The 18,421-nt window shown below is 43.6% G+C and overlaps 1 protein-coding gene across 2 annotated transcripts in view; it reads right to left on the bottom strand.

Moving 5' to 3' along the window:
• Positions 1 to 18,421, bottom strand: part of UNC5C (unc-5 netrin receptor C) — a 248,473-nt gene that overhangs the window by 12,780 nt on the left and 217,272 nt on the right. For both annotated transcript variants that reach the window (XM_040065350.2, XM_040065349.2), the window contains 5 exons: positions 17,526 to 17,717; positions 15,978 to 16,322; positions 13,011 to 13,098; positions 3,475 to 3,643; positions 1,396 to 1,629 (listed from right to left, as the gene is read on the bottom strand). In XM_040065350.2, the coding sequence (XP_039921284.1) occupies positions 1,396 to 1,629; positions 3,475 to 3,643; positions 13,011 to 13,098; positions 15,978 to 16,322; positions 17,526 to 17,717 (1,028 nt within the window). The remainder of the gene's footprint in view (positions 1 to 1,395; positions 1,630 to 3,474; positions 3,644 to 13,010; positions 13,099 to 15,977; positions 16,323 to 17,525; positions 17,718 to 18,421) is intronic.

The following is an 18,421-nucleotide window of genomic DNA, read 5'->3' as shown; positions in this document are numbered from 1 at the left end:
TTAACTTTACCACACAACTCTCCCTACAGTCTATTAGAAACAGACCAACAGCTTCTGAGTAATTCCTAATTAGATTCCTCAGCTCTGACTGCATTAGCTGGCTGGCCAAGGCCCCTCCAACTCAGTTATTATTACCTCAGGCCTTGTCAGAACCATGGAAAATTGTATTATGCAGCACAGGCATAAAACCATCAGGACCTTTAAAGCTTGATTGCTATGAAAGATCCTTTTCATTGTTTTTTGGTTTTGTTTTTGTTTGGAAAAACAAAAGGGAAATCAGACCAGGGAAAATAGTTTGTTCTAAAAGGCTGGTAACACCAACGCAGTGACAGAGACCAAGCTCCCAGAGGACAAAACCATGCTGAAGTCACCACGTGCCTGCTTCAACCCTTAGACTTTGTTGCCCTTCTTACCTCTACAAGAACACCCCCCTCAGCAAAGCCTAGGCAGGCAGTATCAGAGAGTACCAGGGAGAACAACCAAGGGTGCTGCTCTCAGTGATGGAAGCCACTGTTCTGAAAAACACAACTCCCAGCCAGTGTACTTGGGTTTAAACCCCAATAATTCCCACCTAGACCTGGGGAAACAAAAGCATGTACAGCAGCAGGATGACTCTGCTTAGTCAGGCTTTGAAATCACTTTGCCACTAAGAAGTGAAGTTGCACTACTTACAACTAAAGGAAAATACCCACCTTTTAAGAAACTCACTTGTGCAGTTGGAGCTACATATTTCATGAGTGCATCTATTATAGATACCTTCTGTATAAGTACAGGTACTTATAAAGAGAAATAGCGAGCATGGCTACCTCTCTGCTCATCTGCATGTAGTGAGGGTGTGTTAGTGTGAACGCCAGAATTACTCAGGGAGAGCAAGGTTGTGCAGTTAGGGACAGCTTTGGTTTATTCCAGTTGCGAATTCCCAACACAAAAAGCTGCCCGTGAAGGGGTGTAATAAAGCAGTATGAAAGCAGGCAGTGATTAACGGGCCAGAAGCTTCTTTTATCATTATCAACTACTTACAAAGAAGCATTTATGTGTTTCCCCATCCCTGGGGATCTGGCACTTAGCATTAAAAATACATGAATAACGAATGAAGCCCTGTGTACCTTATGGCCTTTTAATAATGCAAAAACCTTCGGATTCAGGATATGATACAGGTAAACAAAGGAAAAAAGACTGGTGGGTGGAAAATAGTGTGAGATCCCTATGCAAAGGACAATTTATAGCCTGTGAAGGTTAAAGTGTAAAACAGCAGCTCGCTGTCAAGCTCTTCTAATCAGAAAAATAACCCAGGGAGCATGAACACATGGAGCAGAGGGTCCAGTCTCTGCTATGCCTGCAGTCCTGTGACAATTGGGGAGGGAGAGGGAGGGCAAGCAAGAGATGAAGAACCACCTTAAGAGCATCCTGCGTGTCATCGAGGCAGTAGACCCGGATGCTGTACTCCAGGGAAGAGCAGGACAGCGGTCCAAAGATGGCCAGTTTGAGACGTTTGGCTGCTGCCTTGGTGATCGACTGTCCCACCAAGGCATAGGTGCTGAGCGTTTCTGTCAGGATATGGCAGGCCTCTGGGTCCAGCTGGATGTAGCACGGGGTGGTGAAGTTTTCCTCTCCGACCACCACCACATCCTAAGGGAGAAAGAGACCAGGTTACAGCATGTGACCCCTCAGAGCTGCTCCCCTTTCAGGCAGCAATGCCCTTTTCAAGTCTGGATAATGCAAAAAGTTCTTGTGGTTTGTCTCTTAACTTAATCAAGGTCTAAAAGTCCCGCTTCCAGCTTTTCTCCTGCGCAAGCACAGGGAGCAGATTTCTCTTGGGTGCTGGTGATGATGTTGGAGGTTGAAAACTCTCTCTGTCCTCACTCCTCCTTTTAAAGCTCTGGGCAGAGTTAGGCAAATAATGAAAATATCACCAAGACTTTATTGAAAGAGATATTGCAGAACTAATCATCTGGTGACCATGATTTAGCATCGGTAGACTCAGGCATGCTGAATAAATAACTGCCCTTCACCTCCTAAGCACGACAATAAGGAGTTATAAAAACTCAAGGAAGGGAAGTAACCTCTGCGACGGCCAAATACCACATCTAGATGAAATATCACCTGCTGCTTCCTCAGAATAATCCTTTGTGACGAGACTGCAGGATGAGGGAAAAAAACCACTGCCTGAATGCAGACGACCTCCCCACCCTGGGCGTACAGGAAAACAGCTCCCCTGCTAGTTTCTCCATTCAACCCTGCGTGTAGCATCCTGCACACAACACAAGGTGCTTTGAATGGCTTTGAGAGGGAGCAGAAGCAAAACGTCAGCCCGCCTTGCTCTTGCAAAGCCACTACCTGCCACAGGATGCTCAGCACAACTCTTCATCCCTGCTGCCTGCAGCACAACGTGTACACACATGGCAGCTGAGAGGAGCGGGCTCAGCTGGCCTTAGGCATTAAGCTTGGCTCCCTTGGTCTCCGGAGAGGCAAATCTGCCACCTTTGCAGCAGTGGCACAATCTTTTTGGAGGGCAAGGTGCTGCTCCACGGCCACGCCAGCACCTGGCTCTGGCAGGAGGTGCTGCCCCCAGTGATGCTGCAGGGCTGTGCATGACTGTGTGTGCACGGGTGTGCATGAGGCTCAGCTTGGAGGAGCTGCTCCAGAACTGGCAGGAGGAAGAAGATCGCTGTGGCATGGCCAGGGGCCCCGCAGATGCCGCACGCACCCCGGGGTGTGTGCAGGGCTGGCAGAGCAACCTCTGCCTAGGGCAGGAGGAGGGTGGGGAGAATGAAGGGGTGCCAGGACCACACAGACACAAATAGGAAACTTGTGTGGTGCCACGAGTTGGGCTGTGGGGTGCGGATTAGCTGGCGAGACAGAGCTGGGTTTGCTGCACGCTCCCTCCCCGCAGGAGGAAGAGCCAGTGCCGCAGGCAGGAGGACAAAACAAGAGGCTTTCAAAGACAATGCTGGACATGGCACTTTTGCTGCTGTCAGCCCAACTGCCTTCAGAAGCCACCTTGACCTTATTAAACTTACCAGTAGGAGAGAAAGTGCCCTTGCCAAATTAATTATGAGACCAACTGGTGGCAGCAGGGACCTAGGAGCACAGGGCTGGAGAGGAGGGCTCTGTTAGGATGGCCCAGCCCTGCTGAAAGCATCACTTTATGCTCCAGTTATAGTGGGAAGATCCTTTTGCCACGCTGCCTTGGGACATTCTCCCGCTATACTGCTGGTGAGGAACCACCTCAGGCTCCCACCAAGGAAAACTGCTAGTACTAGGAGCTGCCAAAATGCCCCGAGACAGATCTCTGCATGGGCACTCAGCAGCTTAGACACCTCGCAGGGAAGGGCACTCCTGCCTGCCTGTGGCAGCCATGTGTCTCACATGGAAACCCCAAAATACAGGCATACAAGTTCAGAAAGGCAAATAAAAGACTAGCAGAGAGCCCTGGCTGCAGCCAGCACACAGGCTGGAGCTCTGGAGCCTCACCTCCCACGGTCCCTGGGCAGCCTGGTGCTTCAGCTGGATCTGCCAGTCCTCTGTGTTTGGCTCTGCGCAGTGGTGCATGGTTAAAATGACGGGCCGGGTGAGCAGGGCTCCTGGTGGGCCACAGCTCACCACTGGTGTCAGCAGGGTTTGGCTGTCTTCTACAGGTGGCCTGGCGAGGAGACAGAAAGATGGATATTAAATGAGCTGAAAAAGACAAGAAGGTGCATTTGGGTGTGTAAAAATAAAAAAATTCCTTCTCTTAAAATAAAAATGATTGTGCAAGCAAAATAGGTAGGCTTTGCTTTTCCTTCATTTTTTTTCCCAAATCCATATTTATTTCCTTTTTTGTCTGTTTTTGTGCCAAATATCCCTCATGTCAAAATGCAGGTTTAGGTGTCAGCAAATTATAGGCCATATTTGCTGAGTACACTCCACTCTGAAGGATCCTTGCAGATGGTGTGCAGAGGCTTCATTTCACCCACTGCCAAAATGTGGTCACTGCTGCATTTGGCAATTGTTCAGTAACACACAAAAATGAATGGTGGCTCTTGTAGGCACCGCTTGTGAGAATTATTTACTGTCAGGACAGAGAAAACTGACGAAGACAGGAAGACACTGAATTAACAAGCATGTAAGCATGACTAAAAGTGGTACACGGCACATCTGAGATGGGCAAGTTTGAGTTCTGAGTCATCACCAAACCACTGATATTCCATTTTACTTAAAAGGCATTCATATCTACTAGAATGGCTATTGCAAATATGCCTGCAGGGAGCAAGTGTCGCTGCTGCTGAGGGAGAAAGGATGAAGGGATGGTAAGGAGTAGCGCAAGGGTAAAACACACTTGCAAAGCCCAAGATTTCTAGTGACTATCCTGAGCTGTTCAGCTAGAAACACAGGTATTATCCAGCATGCTTACTGCCAGTGCTGCTAGGAACTGGTGTTACGGGAAATCATATGAACATTTAGGATACACAACGTACACTCTAGTTTGAAAATGATAGTGTGTGTGCATGTGTGTGTGTGTGCACGTGTGCAAGTGCAAACCATCCGAGACCAGCCGCTGAGGAGCTTAAAACAAGAGGAAGCATGAGTGACTTTAACTATCCCGACATCTGGTGTATGACAAATACAGCTGAATGTGCCTCATCAACCGCCTCCCTAAATAATAGAGGACAAATTCATGATCCAGAAACTAGCAAGTGGGAGATTAAAAGCGTTCAATGTGATCTGCACTTAAAATCCCGATCTGCCCACGGGACCACACGTGCTCTGCTCTGGCTGAGGGTTCAGTCCCATGCTGCATTTACAAATACAAGTACATCTGCATCAGTCTTAGAGAAATTAACTGAGACATCATTTCTGGGGGGTTTTTGCAAGTCTTTGTATTTACCAAGAGAAAAAAAAAAAAAAAAGTACCTGTAATCAGAGAATCCTAAAATATACTGAGTTGGAAAGGACAAGGATCATCGAACCCAACTCTTGGCCCTGTGCAGGATTATCCCAAAGAGTCACACCATGTGCCTGACAGCATTGTCCAAACACTTCTTGAACTTATTGAACTCTGTCAGGCTGGTGCTGTGCCCACTGCCCTGGGGAGCCTGTTCCAGTGCTCATACGCCCTCTAGGTGAAGAACCTTTTCCTGAAACCTAGACTAAACCTCTCCTGACACAACTTCAGGCCATTCCATTGGGTTCTGGTCACCACAGAGAAAAGATCAGTGCCTGCCCCTCCTCTTCCCCTCACAAGGAAGCTGTAACTGCAGTAAGGTCTCCCTTCAGTCTCCTTTTCTCCAGGTCAAACAGATGCAGTGACCTCAGCCAACCCTCACATGTCTTCCCTTCAAGACGCTTCACCATCTTTATTGCCCTCCTTTGGACACTCTCTAATAGCTTCACGTCTTTATTGTGGTAACCAAAACTGCTCTACAATATTCCAGGTGAAGCCAGGTAATCTTAGATAACATTTCAAGGAGGCCAAATGAGGACAGAAGCTATTTAGATATCAAATTTATCACACCTATTCTGGCTATTGCAAATATATGTCCATAGGACTAATCTAATTTTGTCCACCTTAATTCTCCCTGCCTATCCCATTAATCTCACAGGATGAAAGACAAACTTCTGAGAAATCCTTTTTCAAAACGGAATGAAGGCACTTTTGGAAATTACCCCTGGCTGTCACAAATGTTGCGGAGGTTTTTGTAACACTTGAGAAAAAAAAGGGTCTGGCATTGAAAAATTTTAATCTATGCAAATCAGTAAATCCAGATGATACGCATCTGTGGAAATTAACGGATGAGTTTACTAAATAACTTAACAATTGTTTCTGAAAATCCATGGACTGGAAACAAACAGCTGCGATATAGATGTCTTTCAGAAAGATGTATAGTATAACAATCTGGACAGCTATCACGTATTTGCCAGCTATTTTAGCCTAGCAAACAATACACAAAATAAATGAAACACTATCAGATAGAACACCCAGTCCAGCTCCTCTTGCATACACCGCAGGGAATCATTGGGTTCAGATTAAGAAGATGAGGTATCACTGTTTTGCAAGGCCAGACTGAATAAGTCATGGTACAGTTTTTCACTAAAACATTCCTTCATTTTCTCACTCATTTACATTGTTATTTTTTCACAAGCAGCAACAAGAAGCTTAAAAACCACTCAGAGTGTGGCAGTGGTTTTTAATGGTCATTGTGGGAATTGGTGGATATTTGAACACTCTCCTACGGTCTAATTCAAGAAATTTCAAGAAATATAGTATCTTACGAGAAAGATCTCTAAAAATTATAACATTTGCATGAAAATCAGATGTGACCAGCTATGGACCTAATCCTTTAGTTAACCTAACTTCATCTAAAAGTATGATCCACAGAAAAGAAAAGAAAGAAAATACAAGCTATCATGGGTTTTTTTGGACTGAATTTCAAAACAAGTGGTCAAAAAGAATTCAGGAGTGAATATATCATGATTGCCTTAAAGAAAAAAAAAAAAAAATACTGTGCCTTTTAGGTGAAAAAGGAGTTAAAACCAACAAGCACTGACGCCTGCAGTCAAAAAACCCCAAAAGGTCATTAAAATAATATGGTACTGATAAATCATACAGTCTGAAGTTGTCTCCAAGTAAAGTTAAATTTAGTCACTGCTTCATGCCAAAATTTTTTTAATTGTCAGATTTAGGACTCTGATGAAGGGCACCATTCTGTGCTGCAACATTTTATAGCCGATTAGAACAAGTACAAAAAAATTATGCAGAACACCAAGTCAGGATGTGTTGCAGACTGCGAAACTGAGACGGGTGATGGATGCAAGCATACAAAGGACATGTTAAAAATATCAAGGCTTAATATTTTTTTTTCCCTGTGTCCATAAACAGCATGTTTGTCACCAGACTTAGAAGATTTATTGCCAAGCAGATGAGGTATGCATGGTCCTGACCTGGGTATTTATGGTAGAGAATAGTCTGATTAGTGAAGAGCAGAAAAATGGGCCAGTTGTGGGGGTGCTTGACTTTACAGTCCCAAATTCCCAACTAGGCACACATCAGAGACAGGCACCACAAAATTACTGAACACCTGCTGGTCCTAGTGACTCTCCAACATCCACCTCACACAGATAAAACTGTATAAGCTGAGATATAATGAGTTGGAGAGAAGTTCTCCAGTGGTGTGAAGTGGGTCACTGTCACTGTCGAGGTGAAATCCCAGCTCTGTTAAAGTCTGTGCTAAACCTTTCTCTCACCACTGTGAGGCCAGGATTTCTACTCACGAAGTGGAAAACACAATAATTACATTTACAGGTGACCATTAATAAGGGACCACTGCAAGTAACAGTGATAGTCAGAAGACAAGGTAAAATTCTAGAGAGGGTAAAAATACGAGTAGGAAATAAAATCTTACTATTTGTTCAGTAGATGAGGCTGGAACAAAAGAAGTTCCAAAGAGTTACTTAGTAACATAGAAAGCAATGAAAGTGAACAACATTTCAGGTGATCTTGCTGCAACGCAGCAGGCATCAACATGTAACTGTGACACTGTGACAGTAGCAAATCTGGGTTTTGGCATTGTATGGGACAGGGCATGTCAGAGCACATCATGGTGATATTCCCTTTCCTCTCCAGCTCTAACAGGACTGCAGGTAGCAGCAGTGCGTTTAGGGACCACCACAAGATCTCAGAAATAAACACCTGAAACCCAGAGGAATGAGGCTAAAGAATGCAATAGCACAGAGATAAGAGAGGTGCCCAATGACGAATGACAGGAAAAAGGAACTAAAATCTCTCGACAAATCTTTTCTTGCTTCTCACTGTTTTCAATTTCCATTTTAAAACAAAGGGATTATGCCTTAGTATAGCTAATGAGAACAGAAACAGATGCAGTACACAAGATACATTATACAAGAGATATTAATCGTTCTCCTTCAAAGCATAAACCAACAGTAATTCACGGAATTAGTAAACAACAAATTCCCCTGAAGAAAAGTTATTGTGTAGTCACTCATTACAGGCAATTTTATTCCTTCTCCTGAAACAGGTGATGCAGCAGCAGCAAAGCCAGGATCCCAGCCTAGAGGTATGCGTGTTGTGACCAGCATTGAGATTTATGTGTTATAGACTGTGGGAGCTCCAGCACAAACAGAGACACAGGGAGCTTATAGAGCAGGAGAGTTAAACCTATGAGCAGAAATGATCAAAACTGTGGGTCATCTTTTAGGCTATTTTCCAAAAAGAACCCCAAACCCAACTCCCTACAAAAACCCCATCAACGTGGGCTTCACTTTAGGCTTGCAGCAGCCTCAGGACAACTCAGAGGAGACTGGGCGCTCAGCTGTATATCTCCAAAAACAAAGAGATGCTTTTGTTTTACAAAGATCTGAGACTAAAATTCAACTCACTGCTTAGCATGTCTATTAAAAGGCACTAACAGTAACTGAAAGGTCATCAGATATTTGTAGCTGCTTTCCCTCAGAGGTTATCAAGAACAGCCAACTTATATTTAAAAGCAAACAAACTTTTATTCACCATATCTGGTCCCTTCACAATCAAATTTGTGTTTTTAATGGGATTACTCATTTGAAACCATCTCTCTGTAATAAGCCAGACCATATTCATTAAGGTAGCTGTCAGACAGCAGATGTGAGCACAACTAGATAAATCTCTGCTCCTCAGTGGGACTACATTGTGCTTCCTGCCACGGTGCTCCAGGCAGCTCAGGAAGCACAGGACGGAGCAGAGAGAGAGGAATGGCTATCACATAGCAATGGAGGGCAACCCTTCTGCACAGCTTAGTCAAAAGATAGAGGGAAGATATTTTAGTTCTCTTTCCATTGCTGGGGCTTTATTTTTTAGTTCTTTCTGAAGTTTCAAACTTAATATTCTTGACAGACCCTGATTCTTCTGACAGTCTATTTTCAGAAGAAAATACTCTGAGAAGTTTGCCCTCCCCTTTTGCTCATGTTCTGGTCTTTTTCATGTTGAATTTTTCAATTATAGTGACTGGCACTTCAAGAAATTGTCTTCTGGAGTTGCAAAGTAATTTTATTTATGCAACTGAGATAAGGAAGGTGGAGAAATGAAATGTGGAAGACTTCAATTTTTTTTATTTCACATCACTAAGCTTAAGGTTTACTGGTGAAAAAGCAGCATTGCTCCTTGGATCACAATCATTGATCAGATGCTTGACTTTATATTAAACTCTGTGCATACATTATGAAGCCGCTGATACAAATCCTGGCAAGGCTCACCTGACCCCTTTTCTCTTTTAAGGTAGCTAATTTGAAAATTGCACATTTATGTGTGTCTTCCAGCAAGACCTTCAGGAGTGTTGCTTGCTCTGTTCTTCAGGGTTGTCAAATTTTGTGGGCACAGTGACCTCCGCTCTCATTTGGAACACCTCCTGTGTGATGGATTGTACAGGAGTGTCCTTCACAGAGCTGTATCTGTTCTGTGCAGCTCCTGCCTCTGATTAGAGCATGCAAGAGTAGCTCCACCTAATGCTGTGCGAGCTCAGCAGGGGTTCACACAGGAACACGGAAGCTGCCACACAAGATAAAACCAGTGGTCCATCAAGACCCAGACCCCATCTAGCACTGACCACCACCAGATGTTTTGGAAGGAAACACAGCTCCGCTAATTTAGCTCACAGCAAGATTTGTTTTTTAACCCGAGGCAGTCAAACAAATCCTGTAGGTTGGAGGTTTATACTCATGCTATTTAATCCTTAGGATTAAATTACAGATTAATTAAATAAATTACTTAATCTGTAAGATCCAGACTCTCACAGATGCTCATGGGAACAGGCTCTTGCCAGGTACTGGCCAAAATAATCTGCTGATTTTACAGGTGAAACCACTACTCAAGAAGTGACTCCTTGCAAATCTCAAAGTTGGTGACGCTTCCCCAGACTAAGGGAGAGAACATCTGCTCTGAAACGCTGAAAAAGACACCGAGATTTGAGACAGAAATCTGTCTGATAGCTGTAAAATATTCTCATTCGTCTCATATGTAACATATACATATATATGCATACATGTATATATGCATTTGCATGTGTACATATATGTGAACAAACACACACCCACATATAATTTTCCCCACTGTAGCTGCTTCATAAAGGATATGGATCTTTTCATGAGGTCAGCATACCAGCCAGGGGTCAGAGTGTGGGAGCTGCCTGCCATCCATCCTGCCCCAAAAAGACAGGAAGAATGAGGGTGAGCTTGCAGGACAGGAGCAGGGATAACACTCTCCTGGAGCATCGGTCCAGTAAAAGAGAAACCCCACTGTGCCACGAGTATGTTGACACACTTGGAGGAAACAACTGCCTACAAGTGGTGTTTTCTGCAAGCTATCAAACCCCCAATTCACTGCTAAAGGATAATGCTTTTAGGGTGACCTTCCTGCTCTCACATGCTTTGATGGATATGAAATGGAATAAACAGACTGTCTCAGAAAGCTCTCCTAACCAATCTGTGAGGCAGCACAAAGAGTGATATCACTGGGTTGTGAAGTCTCTCAAATTTCTGTACTATGAAAACAAAGGAAGGAAAAGAAAAAGGGAATTTGCAGGTGTCTGAGAGATAACATTTTCTGTTTCAGCTTCACTATTCAGAAGTAATTTCACAGTTCTACAAACAAAGTGTGAGCCAGATCTTAAACTGCCACAGATAGGTGAGCCAGGGTAGTGACCTTCTCTGCCGCTGCTCTGGTTCTGCTAGGGTAGCACTGTGGAGACCACATTCTCTTCTCAGTGCTAGTTGTAAAATCAAGGACAAGACTCTGCCTTAATTTCTGATAATAACATACATTTTACAATTCCCTCTGCGTCCCCTGCCAAACAACATCAACACATAACAGGAATTTTCAACCCATACACATTTGCAGAGTGCTCATGAAAATAAATAAATACAGGGTCTCACAGGGTTTGTTGAACACACTGGAGTTACTGCCTGGCCATGAAAGCAAATGTCTGCAGCTAGTCCTTACTGGGGACTATCACTCTCTGCTAGAGTGATGCAAGAGTGCAGTAGCTGATTTAAAAAATAATTACACCACATAGCAACTTGTGGTACCCATATGACTTCAATTATATGAAGCAACATCTGTGGCCCATGCAGTCAGAAAAAGAAGCTATGACATAGATGCAGCTCTGCTACAGAAATGAAGGGTCTGGTACCCAGTCCTGCAGCAGGAGAACATTACAGCTGGGTGCCACCCCCTCCCTTCTGTTCCTTGGCACCGGGGCAAAGGGGGCAGGTGAATATTCAGTTCTGAGTGAACTAGACAACACCCAATGAGCTCCATCTGAAATGTCCCAGAAGCTGCTTTCTAAGAGCATGAAGAGCCTGGTGTGCTTTCCGAAAAGCTGCCACAAATCAAATAAGCAGCTGGGCTCCGCGCACACAGAAAGTGGCGGCCACCACAATACAACGAGCCCTGCTGCCCCAAGGCAGACTGCCCTGCTCTCCTCTCCCAGGGAAAGAAATCTCTTCTAAAATCTTCATTGTAACAAGGATTCACACCATTCTGTTTACTTCTGCAGGTGTCCTTTGGCATACTTGCTCAGTTTGGCAGGCAGCATATTTCCCAGCACAGGTTAACCTATCCTTCCATCCTCTGTGTGGCTTGTTGAGTTACAGCTATCACAGAGCATGCAGAGGCGGCTTTATGATCCTTGAAGAAAATAAATTAAACAAGGATGTGACATTAGTTGTCCACAGCTGCATGAATAAAGTAAATAATAAAGGGACTCCCTCCATAACTGGTTGGAAAGGAAATAATTGCACATACAGCACCTTCTAGAAATTAGACAATTTTTTTAAGAATTAGATGTTTTGGAAAGGGAGATTCAGAAGCAAGCTGAATAACAGGAGATGCAATCTGATTTTTTTTTTTTTTTTCTTTCTTCAGCAAAGTCTTTGTTCAATACTGTTTGTAAACCTCTTTCACAGCCAAAAGTAGTAGGAATATAATCAATACTAGCTATGAACAGAGACATTTTTTTTCTGTAGCTGCAATTAGCTATTTTCAAAGAGCGGCTGATGAATAATGTATGCAAAAGGGTGGGTGGAAGGATTACTTAATTTTTCTTTAAGCAGATTATTTTAGCTTGGGTGAAAGACTACCAAGCTAAAGAATAGTGTTCAATATCACACAGTGTATAAACAGCTGTGGCTTAGCACATAATAAAAGCTATTAAGAGGCTGAGCCAAAAAACATATCTGGCTATGAGGAGGAGAAAGAGGCAAAGTACCGTGTAATGACTGCCTCAGCTTCACATTCTGCCTTTCTACACAAGTCCATTCTGCAGCCTAAGATCTCACCTTTCTCTTCATTAGGGTTTTCTAAATGGCTCCAAATGGTATTTTGGCCTTTTTGTATATAATTTCATTTTAATTTCAAGGCTGCCAGATCACATGTCAGTAGACATTAAGATCTAGAATATGAATTGGCCACACATTCAGGTAACAGGAGACAGCAGTGGTCATCCCAGCATCAGTTCTGGGTACCCTTGGTGTGTGGTGTCTGGGGCTAAGCAGCAAGGAGGTAGAGGACATCAAATGCTTTGGCTCCATCCTCTGCATGGACTAGCCCATGAAGGGTAGAATAAAAATTCACATTCACTCTAACAGGAGAGGAGATTTTCCAAGTCAGGCACCTGTCTCTCACCTTCACTGAGCTGATTTATCACCTTTCTCCTCTGCTCCCTTCTCCTTTGCAGCACAGGTCTTTACTGACCTTCACACCTTCTCTGCTGCACAAACTTATGCTGGCATATTTTCCTTGCTCCTCTACAATTCAGGATGCCCCCAGCCTGAGGGCTTGCTGCAGTGTGCAACATTCGGTTAGGAAAGCAAATGTCTGAGCTGGTTTTGTGGCAAAGTTTATCCTTGGCTTTGCTTGAGTTTACCTTCAAGTCAGCAAATAGCTTCAATGCAGTAGGCTTTGCTTAAGCACTAGTATCACAGGTCTTCACTTACTACATTTCCCCCCTCTATTAATGCACAAGGAAATAAAGGCAGCTTTTTACCTCATGTTCTCCTTCCTGTGAACTGTCAGATACATCTCATAGACTCTCCCTTGTGGAACAGCTCCTGCTGGGATCAGCAAACTTACTCCTGCAGAACAGAAGAGACACAAAAGATAAGATGGAGAAAAAAGAGGTGAGGGGGTCTGTGAAGAGGAGTGACAGCAGAGGCAGAAGATGAAGCCTGCAATGCAGATTTTCAGCCACTCTCAGCAGCAGACTGTAAATGACCTCAGCAAGATGGGAGAAAAAGCATTTACTGTAACCTTGGTGTCTTCAGTGTCCAGCTGCCTGTTCTTTTTCCTCTGCACTGAAAAACTGGAGTGGAAAATAGGATTTTCTTCCCTTTCATTTTATTTAAAGAGCAGACAGATGGTTACGCTGTTGCTTACCTTGTAAACTGATGGAAAAACAAACAACTCTGACTAAAATTTCCAACAGCTGTAATGGGACATCTCTCCCTAGGCAATTCTTACTCAATTAAGATTAGGAAAGAAAAGCAGTGAAGCACTGTCCCAGGAAGCAACAAGAACTACTTGTTTCCTGAAAGATGGCTTCTGTGTCTGCCATCCTGTCTTTTCATGCACTCAGTGCCCAGAGTGCCAGGGAGACAAAACTGGGCTTGGTTTTTGAATGTACCTAGTCCTGCATAGTGGCTCAAAACTGGGGTATCCAACCTCGAAAAAAGTGTGGGCAGATATGCTCGGTGTCATTTTCAGTGATGACTTGCTGCACACTTGATTAAGAACCACTCTTCTTACATTACTTCCATTTAAGAGATGCTCTGTCTCTACACAACAAACACGGCCCACGAACTGGCTATTTCACTCTGCTGGACACAGCCAGCTCTCTTTGTACGTGCCAATTAGCTGGAAATCAGTGGCAAGGATTTGCAGACATTTGTTACTCCATAGCTGAAAACAAACCTAGAGGAAGATGTTTTACATGTATGTTTTTACACTAGAGGCACTTTGTAGACACCTTGCACGGCTCTGCCTCTTTCCTTTAGCATACAGGGTTTGGTTACACTGGACACCTCCCACGTGTTGGCATGCAGGGCCTCAGTCCCACACGTACCTTTGAAGGAGAGGGGTAGCTAGGAAAGCATTTTCCACAAATGCCTTCTGGCACTTGTGTCTTTACAGGCCTGTCACAACCCAACCCGTGCATGTCTGCAGCTGTAACAGGGCAGGTGTACTACAAATGAAGGGCTTTGATCATCTCTTGAGGAGAACGTACCTCTAGAAGCAGCACAGAGGCATACGAGGTAGCAGCAGACAGATTATTTTATTTTACAGAATCATTACTTTAATCATTTTCCAAGGGATTGCAGCATCAAATGTTTTTTCTTTATAAATTGATATTAATATACGTGAATTAACAGTGACTAATAGACTTTGCTGATAATGTGCACCACTGTGGCATATGAAAACTGAGTATCAATATCTATTTTCAGCTGCTACTTAGAAAAATGTGAAATCCAAGACCGTATAGCACGGATTTTCAACATTGCTCATTAGTCAGCACCAGATTTATTGAAGTAGTTCAAATTCAGCTTTTGCTTAAATTTAATAGATATTTTTGCTTCCCATTGGACAGCAGCTCGGAGAGCAGGGCTATGGGTCCAAGCGCTTTTGGCTACTTCATGGGCAGTGTGGGTCTGCATTCTGGAAGGACCAAACCACCCAGGTCCTGGGCCACCTGGGCATTTTGCTTCCTCCATAACATCAACAAAAAAGAAATGATCCAGCAAAGGCACAGGGGACAAGGGCAGGCACTGTCTCCTTGGTGAGGGCGTTTGCTGTAAAATGGCCAAGCTGTGAGCTATAGTCTCACATGTACTGTGAACGTACCTGAATTCAGAATTCCAGTGAAACTGGGCAGGTGTGTTCCTGACCACAGCATACCCCTCATACTCCTCACATCAAATGCTTTATGTATTTGACTCATTCTCACTTTAGATGTCAATGCTGCTCTGCAATATCATGCTAAACCCATGGTGCTGAACTTCCTTAGGAAGAACATCAACGCTTCCTGTAGGAACCAAGCAGCATCATGGCTCTGCTAAAAGAACTGTCTGAAAGACCTGAACTCTCCCAAGACTGCCCAAGAGCTCCCTGTATGCCCTGAAATTGCCTGCTGGTGTGAAGGTGGCCCAAAGAGCCTGGAAACCTGACTTTGAGTTGTATGAGAAAGATTGAGCAGCACTTTGCATTACATCAACAGGCCCTCAATGCTCAGTTCCTCCCCTTCCTAGTTGTAAAGCAGGTCCACAATACATACAGGTAAATGGCCTCCCAAAAATAGTGTTCTGTTGTCCTACTTCAATTGCACATAGTCTGCAATGAATTGGAAATGGAGCAACCAATTTGTTTTTAAATTGATTTGTTCTTTTTTAATGTGATGACAAAATAGAGGCTTGCTGCACTGAAGTCCCTTTTCTAGAACTGCATGAAAAGAAAAGGTGATGCTGAATTTCACTTCACCCAGGGGAGCTCTGAAGTCTTGCATGTCTCAGAAAGTGGCTAAGAGCCCTGCAATATTCCATTTAGAATCAGAGAATCATTTAGGTTGGAAGAGACCTCTAAGATCATTGACTCCAGTCATTAACAGATCACAGTATTCACCACTAGATCACATTTCTATGTACTGCCTGTGAGAAGAGATAACCCCCACCTTGTTGCCGCCTCCTTTCAGGCTACACAGCCCCAGCTCCCTCACCTGCTGCTCCTAAGACCAGTGCTCTTGAAGTGAGGGGCCCAAGTCTTCCTCAAGCCTGTAGTGTTTAAAAGGTGGCCAGGACTTTGGGTAGAAAATATTCTAAGTACTTTGGTACATGCAAAAGAAGCAGGGAAAAAGCCCCATCTATTTGTTTTGATGAAAGAAAAGCCAGAGTCCCATGTACAGACTATCTTTCCCCATATGAAAACAAGCTAACACCGCGTAAACCCACAAAACAATTGCACTTACCCGAATTGGGAATTACCAGGTGGCCTCCTAAGGAGTTGAAGGTTCCAAATGCGGTGCACGATGGGTCAGTTTGCCGAGCAAGGCTCTGGTTCTTCATGTTCAGGGTCTCATTCTCCAGCAGAGACTGCGTAATCTGTGGGGACAGCTTGGAGGAGAAGTCAGAGAGGTCATCCTGGGGAGTGACTGCACCAGAGGTGTTATAAACCTTGATCTTCAGGTTGGGGAGTGGGTCCAGGATCGGCGAGTTGGTCATTGGGATTTTATCAGAGACATCATGCAAGGCATACACAGGACCCCTGTACATGGCTGCAGCAGAAGTGAGGTCTGGTGGCACTGCCAGGAGGTCTGCAGGGGAGATGAGAAGGAAGAACTGTATTATTTCTCTGTTCTGATGACTTTATTCTGAGCAACAGTTTGGGTTTGTATTTGCATTTTGTCTTTCATTCCAAATGTTCAGATACACGAAGTCCCTGAACCTTCATCTCCATTTCCATGAATCTCTCCAGCGAACTCCCAGGGCTCTTATTGTCCCAGCTGCTTTGCAATCTGATTGCTGTACAAAATTATAGCACATTTCTGCTCTGAAGAGTTTTCACTGGGAGTATTTTTCCAGGCTGTACTCAGATTTCAAATACGACATGCTTAGCTTCAGGGCAAGATGTTTTTATCGTTCAGTAGATCTAGTTTTAACTAACACCTCTCTAAATGCTATGAGATGATCATTAACCAATTTATCTAACTGGCCTAATGACAGTAATTCCTGAAATAAAAGACACAACAAGCCTATGAAGTCATCATGCCCATGACTCCCTACAGTGGCGAATTAGTACCTGCATCAGACTTTTCTAAGATTTGTTTTAAAAATTTCTCTGGCAAAGAAAACACTTCTGTTGATCTTACATTGTCATCTTAACTTTTGTAGTGTAGGTATTCTTCTGGGGTAGATTTTGGGGAAAAAAGAGGAACCCTTCAGCCTAAATAAGTGTCTTGATAAAGGCAGCACTACCTTTAGAGTGGTTTTTCCTGGCCAATGAAGTGAGGAAAAAGACCAAGCTGTTATGCACCAGTGATAAAAATACTCACTATTAAATGATGTTCTACCACAACTTCTACATTTTCTATTAAAAGCACAGTACTTCTCAAACTACAGGGCATAGGAAAAAAAAAGCTATTAGTGAAATAAAGGGGAGGGAGATGTGATAGAATTACTGTAGCATCACTCCTGTGATGCACCCTGCCTCCATTGTTTCTGTCAGAGCTTTGCCTTTGATTTCAACTTGAGCTGGACCTGTATTTCCATTAAAAGTGTCTTAGTTTCACTCTCACATTCATGGTCTCTTCCCAGAAGTTAAACTCACCTTCTTTATACTCTTGAGCACAGCTGACAAATGCCATCCCGTGTTTTGAGCTCTGGACAACCAGGGACAAATGAACATGATCTTCCTCCTCTTTGTCAAGCGTCAACAGGCATCCAGAGATCTCATGCATGCAGCCCAAGAGACCGTAACCCCGTAGCACCTCCCTGAATTGGACAAAATGCCAACTAACCTTGCCTTGCAGCCTTGATGTTGACAGGCTGAAATCCCCCATTTAGTGCCGAGGAGTCAATAATATCGGACTCAAAGTCCCGGTGGTTCTTGCGATAGACAAACAGGGCCACGACCACGGAAATAGCCAGGCACACGATCACGGCGATGACGATCCCCACGTAGAGAGCAACGTCATCCGAGTCAGGAGCAGCTGCAGGGAGAGAGGCAGGAACCTTTAAGAAATGTCCACCTTACAGGGACTTTCAAGAAAACACATTCGTATTATTCTCGTTTCCTGCAGATATTTACTGCCTATTTTATAGGCTAATTTAAAATCCATTTCCAACACCATATAGCAGGTCTATGCCCTTTTGATGGAAAACAGTCCTTGATTTCTCCATAACTTGTGTTCTAACTCTTCCCCTATCCACTTGTTCATCTATCTGATGCTCAGGCTGTGAACTACTAAGCAAAACATGTTATAGACTTAGTCTTATGAATCAAATTCACCCTATGAAATGAGATAGTATGTCTTAGCGATATAATGTCATAATATTGGTATTTAGAAGTTCACCTGATACCAAAACCACATGGATTTTTAAACTTCAGATGCCTTATTTTTGCTTTAAAGAAGTAAATGAAGCCCAAATTTGCATTTTCTGTGGAATACCTGGAATATCAGGACATATTTTTGGTTGATTTGTTTTTGGTTTTTTTGAAATGCAACCTGTCATTACTCCCTTCCATCCATCTGCCTTCAAAAATATAAACTAGTAAATTAGTAAAGCGGAGAATCAAGCATTGAATTCTCATCAATGGACTTAACACATACATACTAAGATAAAAGCTGAAGTAGGCACAAGAAAAAAATGTGGTAATTTACCAAAAGGAACCAAAATTTATTAGAGCTGTCTT

This window comes from Hirundo rustica, chromosome 5 (genome assembly GCF_015227805.2).
Source record: "Hirundo rustica isolate bHirRus1 chromosome 5, bHirRus1.pri.v3, whole genome shotgun sequence".
Lineage (NCBI taxonomy): Eukaryota > Metazoa > Chordata > Aves > Passeriformes > Hirundinidae > Hirundo > Hirundo rustica.
The sequence above is the reverse complement of the archived record's forward strand: the minus strand, read 5'-3'. Positions and strand labels throughout refer to the sequence as shown.